Here is a 7,408-nt window from a genome sequence, read left to right as displayed (position 1 = left end):
TAGAATTAGTAATCCAATTTTGTGTCATTCTATGAAACGTGCGAACCCTAATTAACTCCTAGGGAATCAAATTTTGTGTATCAGTTAGTACATTTCACCGAATTATTATTGCAATGCCCTCCAACTAACGCTTAGTTTGTGAGTTTAGGAAGGAAGAGAAAAAGACAGAAAACTTGAATCGAGGAGAGAAACAAAAGATAAAAGAATAGAAAATGAAATTTTCCAAGTCGTTTGAGAGTTTTTGCTGTCATTACACTTTAAGTTTCCTTTTCTTATTGTTTTGAATAATGTTTGAAGGATGCATGTGATATTTCATAACTAATTGTATAATTATTTAAAGTTTCCTTTCAATTCATCCCCACCTGTGGAAGGAAAGATTTGGGTAGTTGACAGGCATAAAAGGGTTAATTCCACTTTGTCCCCCCAAATTTTGGACGATTATCCACTTCAGTCCTTAAATTTCAAAATGGGACACTTAAGTCCCTGAACTTATAAATACCTCCCACTTAAGTCCCTAAACTTATAAAATGGGACACTTAAATCCCTAAACCCTTATAAAATGGGACACTTCGACCACCAACGGTATTCAGAATTTGTTAACAACTTTCCTTAAGTGGGAGGTATTTATAAGTTTAGGGACTTAAGTGTCCCATTTTGAAGTTTAGGGACCGAAATGAGTAATCGTCCAAAGTTTGGGGGGATAAAGTGATATTAACTCGGCATAAAATCCTAGCATTTCTTTGCTTTCTCTCCCTCAAAGTTTCCCAAACAAATGATTCGGAAATCTCTTCCCAAATCCTTGCTTTTCCACTCTTTTCTTTCAATCCAAAACCACTGCAAGAGTGGGGCTTCCTGAATTTATTTCCATTTCTCAAAAACTAATGCCATCTAGTGAGAGAAAAAGTCTACTCTTATTGTAAATTGTTTTAATAACACTAAACTTTGTATGGTAAAAGATTTTATTCTATATATGTTCCCTTCATTTTGTAATTATTAATGCTTTACTTGACTCCTTTGGCACATAAACGAAGGGCTAAAGTTTATTGATCTGAGTACAGTAAGATTAGATGGCCTCTCTAAACCCCAAAAAGAAAAAAGAAAAAGGCCACACTAAACCCCAAAAAAATGAATATGGGATGCAGAGATACAAGTCAACGGCTGTTCCTGTGTCGAAGAGATGCAAAAATGGATATGGGGTTTCCAATGAATTGGGGGAGTGGGCTATTGCTATGGCCTAAGAGGGAGTGGATCGGTCGAGCCTTAAAGTTTTTTTTATTATTATTATTTTGGTAGTGTGTGTTTTCGGGTGACCAATCTGGGAAAACTAATCAGTACTGTCACTGACGTTTCACCTACCACCGGGGAGAATTCTTCGCCTACACTGCTCACACTAATCAGTACTGTCACTCACTGATGAAATACGAGAATTTTCGGTTAGAATTCTCTACTTATCATGTGATAATAGAAGAAATTTAAATAAATAACTTATAATAAATTAAATAAATAAAACACTTAACATAAATAAAGAAGTAACGCTGAATTGCCATTGAAAAAATGACACTGAAAAGCCCGCGTGGGCAGCAAGGGAATCTATTCTGATAGAAACGGGAAGCTAGCCGGCCAGGCTGACATGCCAGATTGTTTTGTTTTATATTGGTGCGTGGCTCGTACTTGGGCCGGACTAGTAATTTATTTTGCAGAACTGGACGTCACACATTTTAAAGGCCCAATATTCATCAGTGATGACGTTTTTTTTTTTTTTTCGAATCATCAGCATTGTGAAGCAATTCATGCAAGTTTTATTTATTTTTTTTGTGGATAGAACTAGGAGTATTGGATTTTATGAAGCCTCAGTCATGGGTTTAATATTAAAAAAAAATCTGTCATCATTTTTATCTCAAATTCGCTCGTACATAATGAAACACTATACAACCGTATCAACATTATTTCCACACAATTGTAGATAAGGAATCTTGTAAAGGAACTAGTAAATCAAAGTAAATATGCTTCAGACCGAGACTTTTTTTTTTCCGCTTCTTTAATCGATGGACTGACAAAACTTATCCAATTTGGTAAGAATTGACATTATGTTAGCATGTGGAGTAGAGATGGACTATAAGAACTCGTACAAAACGGTCCTCAAATTAGTATTTCTGTGACATTCCTTTAATTAAACGTATCCTTTTTTGTGCATGGTTGCACATGATCGTCTAAAACAATCTTGGATGGTAGTTGAATAGATATTTCCATGTTATCCGGTACCCTACATGCAAATGAACTATTTCTTCGCCATTAAAGAGGAACTGGACTGCTTCCTTGGTTCCCCTCTTCATTATGCATTTGACCCCGAAAGCTTCGTTATGTGGGAAACGCTCTCAGCAGTCAGAAGATTCTCCTCACAAGTTGCTGGGAAATAGTAGTAGAATTTATATATAGGAGCATATAAACTTCTTCAAGTCTTGCAGCATTAAACGATCTGACCCCTTATGGTACCCTGCATACCTAAATCAGGGCTTCCACTAATGCCAATCGATTCTCTTTTTCCCGTCACACTTAACAAGTTATATTCCTTGTTTTGTTTGTCAAATTTTTACCTTTATCAAATGACATCGGACCTATATATATATATTCCTATAGCTTGAAATGCGGATTCAGATGGTCCTGATGAACAAGTTGATTATATCTTACTGCTGATTGTTTAATGCCCTCTTGGTTCAATCCGCGTACTGGATCTGCTTCCTTCCTAATAAATTATTTTTGGACCAACAACACAAGCTAGGCTTTATAGAGAGCAGCGATAAAGAACCTAAGATTTTGAAAAAGGAAGCAAGACTTCTACACGTACTTGGAACAGCTTTCGAATTTTTGTAATCGTGATGAAGGGGACAAAAGCCATTTTGGTCAAGGGTAGCAGAATTGAAATATTTTACTCTGAAATATAATTCCGGGTTAATTCCTCTTTGTCCCCCCAAACTTTGGACGATTACCCACTTCAGTCCCTAAACTTCAAAATGGGACACTTAAATCCCTAAACTTATAAATACCTCCAACTTAAGTCCCTAAATTTATAAAATGGGACACTTAAATCCCTAAACCCTTATAAAATGGAACACTTTGACCACCAACGGCATTCAGGATTTGTTAACAATTTTTCTTAAGTGGGAGATATTTATAAATTTAGGGACTTAAGTGTCCCATTTTGAAGTTTAGGGACTAAAGTGGGTAATCATCCAAAGTTTAGGGGGACAAAGTGATATTAATCCCTATAATTCCAGTTAAGTTGAAAGTCTTGGACTGGTATATCATATATGAGCCATTTCTTATAGGGGTTGGGGATAGATGTTAAAGTCTTAATTTTGCTAACACAAAACAGGATAATCCATTAATCCTTGAAGGAAATGGGCTGCAAAATTCCATGCAGAGTACACATAGCCACATGGGACGAATACAGTGTCAAAGTCAACCAAACTACCAACTTTGAACTAGCCAACACCGTCTCTTGGGGCTCGAACTTTGAATACCGGAAATGGTGGCGCAGCGTGCCAGCCAATACCCATGCAATCGTAGGACTTTTCTGTATATAAAGGGCTTACTTACTATTTCAAATCGACCTTTCTTTTTGGACAAATCTCCATTTTTTTTTATTTTTATTAGAGTTTTTACATGAGTAATTTTTTTTTATAAATTATCAATATATATACACGAGTTTGGTCTAAATACATGTCATGTATAAATGACATACATCTACACATGTTAGTGTAAAAAATTTACTTAACTGATATCCTTTTTATGTTACATTATTTTGGCAACTAAAAGATACGAGTATTAACAACCTTTATTTAGGGTAATGGTTACAAGGAAGAAATCAAAAGAAACTATACCCGACCATGATGGATGTAAAAAACTCATAAGCAATCAAGGTAAGAATAATCATTCAGGTCTCAAAAAAAAAAGCGGTCGCTGAAGAGCTCTTGGAAGTCAGCTATAAAATGGCTTAGAATTACTTGCATTACAATTTATCTTCTCCAGTTGTCTTAAGATCGGGAAAGAGATTGAAATTCTCAGAAGTAATGTCTTAAGTTCAAAGGAGAAGTGCTCATAATTGGATGTAGTCTAACCATCGATTTTGAAAACAGAACTTTGTACTGAAACTTCGAAATTTTCCAAGTAATTAATCGCCTGGTACTTGGTATTAGTACTCAAAGGCATACTAAAGTGTTAGTTCACTAGCAAAATTGATGAATGTAATGGCACATAATTGTGATTGACATGATATCACAGATTAATGAGAGGATTCCATTGTTTTTAGCCTCTCTATTAATCACCTTAAAGGCAATAAGTTTCCGTATTAGCTCGAGGTCACCAAAATATAAACGAGAAAGTGTATAGGAGGTTATAACACTACAGAAAGGAAAGGGACAGAAATTTTATTTCCTCTTACTTGGAATTCAAGCTGACGGTGTACAAAACTTTACCCTATCATTGACAGAGTATATCATTAGTGGATAAACTCGCAAAACATGATGATAATTTCTATCAGGGATTGGTCTGCATCCATATCATCAGATCTCTACGCTGACTTTTGCTGTCATTATCATAGAAAGTCAAAAAATGTATTGAGAAAATGGCCAGACACGCAGGAGAAAAGTGATACTATATATGGTAGTTCTATCTAAACTGGGAGACGAATGCCACTTGAAAATATAAACAAATAAGTCTTCTCACGACCCTTAGGCTAAGGCCAAATTACAGGTTGATTTTTTTAATCTCCTGAAATTTCCCTCTTGCTTCGAATGGGATTGCTCCAACTTCCTATAAAAGGAGGCCACCCTACAAGGTTTTCTGCATGCTTCTCCAACAAACTTCTCTTTCAGCTTTAAGTCTTCTAGCTAGTTCTTGCTTGTGATATTACTCTATTTTCCTACTTAAATTTTACTAGCCAGATTTTTTTTTTGTCAAACAAAAAAAAAATGAAGCCTGAGTTTAGCCTTCTGCTTTTGCTCTCAATTATTGTGTTTGGAGCCATTACGGTTACAAATGCAGGAGGTGGTGCCCCTGGTGGTGGGGGATTGAGACCTAACTTTTACAGGTTTACTCGCTGTCCCCAAGCTGAGATGCTTGTGAAAGCCCTCACAATAAGCAAAGTGCGAAGAGACCCTACCTTGGCTCCTAAATTGCTTAGGGTGCACTACCATGACTGCTTTGTTAAGGTAAGGCCACTATTTTCAGGCCTGCATGCAATGCATGCATATCATGACTCATCATTTTGTTCTCGGTTGAAATATTGAACGTCTTTTTTCATGCATGTAGAAACAGTAAGGACAGCCATGCATTCATTTTTGAGGGGGGCTGCTTTGGCATTGCTTATATATCTTGCTAAATTAAGTTGAGCCCACTAAAATTTCAGGGATGCGATGCCTCTATACTCCTGGACACAGTTGGAACTAATCAATCAGAGAAGGATGCAAGACCGAATCAAACACTAGGAGGCTTTGAAGCAATTGATGATATCAAGGCACAAGTGGAAAAAGCTTGCCCGGGTATTGTATCATGCGCAGATATTCTTGCATTGGCTGCTCGTGACGCTGTTTCCTTTCCTGTAAGTCTTACCACTATAGTGAAATATATATATATACATAAAGGAGAACTAGAACTAGATATAATTGCAGTTTATGTATGTTATTAGTGCACATGCAAGTATACAATCATACACCGTATCTGGCCTGTGGGAAAGATTCAGAACCAGCCAGCACCGCATGAAAAACCAAGCAAAAAGAACTTTAGAGATGACTTGCAATCTAGTTAATATTACTCATGTTATATCTTGCAGTTTGGACGGAATTTGTGGGAAGTGCCTACCGGAAGAAGAGACAGCAGGGTGTCTCTTATATCTGATGTCAATGGAAACCTGCCTTCTCCATTCTCTGACTTTCCTACCCTTCAACAGTTGTTTGCCAAGAAAAATCTCAACGTTAATGATCTCGTGGCACTATCAGGTAAAATCATCTGCACTACAAAGTTAATTAAGATTAATCATAGCATACTACCTACATAATGTACTAGTGTTCTTGTTCTGACAAACAGAAGACCAAGTAATCCCCGAGATAACATGAATGCAATGGAAAAATGTGGTTATCCTATGAATTCAAAATTTCATGCAAAAATATTTTTACTTATTCATATATTAAATTTTTGTTGAAATAGGTGCACACACCATTGGAGTAGCTCACTGTGGAGCATTCTCGAGAAGGCTTTTCAATTTCACTGGCAAAGGTGATATGGATCCAAGTCTTGATGCAACCTACGCTGGAACTTTGAAGCAACAATGCCCCAACCCGGCCAACCCCGCAACAACTGTGGGAATGGATCCTCAGAGCTCTCGTTCATTTGATACTCATTATTTCACCATTCTCAACCAAAAGAAGGGCCTATTCCAATCTGATGCAGCACTTCTAACAAATGCCGTTTCAGCTGCAATCGTGAATCGGCTGCAATTTCCAAGAAATTTCTTCTTTGAGTTCGGAAGATCAATGGTGAACATGGGAAACATTGAAGTGCTGACTGGAACCGCCGGAGAAATTAGGAAAAATTGCCGCGTTATTAATCCTTTAGCATGAAGGAAATTTTTTATTTGTTGAAGAAACGTGCTGAGATGTCAAATGACTAAGTAGTCTCTCTTTAATTTCTTTTTTTTTGGGTTTCTCTTTCTTAACATTGTATTGTTACTAATAATTGTGTTTCAATTGTTTAAACTGCACTGATGATGAATAAATTGATTTTGTTAAACTTTGACCTCGTTTGATTTACTGCACAGATTTGCGCGCATGACTCATACAACAAATTTTTTATGGTTCGATTTTGACTTTACCTTCTTTTGAGAGCTCATAGGGCACTATAAGTTAAATTTTGGTTCTTTTAGTTTGTTATTTTTCATACTCTATCCTGTTAGTAGTGTTAAAATTTAACAGAGACAAGAGAAAAATTAAAATAGAATATTCGTGAAGAATATACTGTGATATAATAAATGTTGAAATAGAAAATGGCATAAAAAATAAGGTAGAAGATCCTATGCGCAATTACTTCAAATCAATTTCCTCATCTGTAACTATATAACTAATGAGACTTGACTAATTTCTTAATTTATTAGCGTTATTCCTAAAGAAAGTGGACTGAAGGACCTTAAATTATTCTTTCCACCAATATTCTCCAGCCTGTATGTACTAAAGAAATTGGCTAACTTTTATAGGTTAAGGGAAAGCAAATATTTGACTATGAACATTCTCAAGTCTTCCACAGCTGGACTTTGAGATTTATCATCGTTTTTGTACTGATCATCGATCATGACATTTGCTACAATTATGCTACCTAGCTATATAGTGTCACTTAATTCAAAATGTGTCTTTAATTT

General features: G+C 36.1%; 1 protein-coding gene across 1 annotated transcript; it reads left to right on the top strand.

Moving 5' to 3' along the window:
* The first annotated feature begins 4,843 nt into the window (after window positions 1–4,843).
* LOC113733738 (peroxidase 24-like) lies at window positions 4,844–6,756 on the top strand. The gene is made up of 4 exons (XM_027259925.2): window positions 4,844–5,210; window positions 5,408–5,599; window positions 5,831–5,996; window positions 6,205–6,756. The coding sequence occupies exons 1-4, from the start codon at window positions 4,971–4,973 to the stop codon at window positions 6,615–6,617; spliced, it is 1,011 nt and encodes a 336-aa protein (XP_027115726.1). The 5' UTR covers window positions 4,844–4,970; the 3' UTR covers window positions 6,618–6,756.
* The last annotated feature ends 652 nt before the right edge of the window (window positions 6,757–7,408 follow it).

The sequence above is a fragment of the Coffea arabica genome, chromosome 3c (genome assembly GCF_036785885.1).
Source record: "Coffea arabica cultivar ET-39 chromosome 3c, Coffea Arabica ET-39 HiFi, whole genome shotgun sequence".
In the NCBI taxonomy this organism is placed as follows: domain Eukaryota; kingdom Viridiplantae; phylum Streptophyta; class Magnoliopsida; order Gentianales; family Rubiaceae; genus Coffea; species Coffea arabica.
The sequence above is the reverse complement of the archived record's forward strand: the minus strand, read 5'-3'. Positions and strand labels throughout refer to the sequence as shown.

Excerpts from the sequence above, each read along its gene's own strand:
- LOC113733738 (XM_027259925.2), top strand. The coding sequence starts at position 4,971 with ATGAAGCCTGAGTTTAGCCTTCTGCTTTTGCTCTCAATTATTGTGTTT. Across the intron at positions 5,211-5,407 it reads ACCATGACTGCTTTGTTAAG|GGATGCGATGCCTCTATACT; the intron begins GTAAGGCCACTA and ends CTAAAATTTCAG. Across the intron at positions 5,997-6,204 it reads TGATCTCGTGGCACTATCAG|GTGCACACACCATTGGAGTA; the intron begins GTAAAATCATCT and ends TTGTTGAAATAG.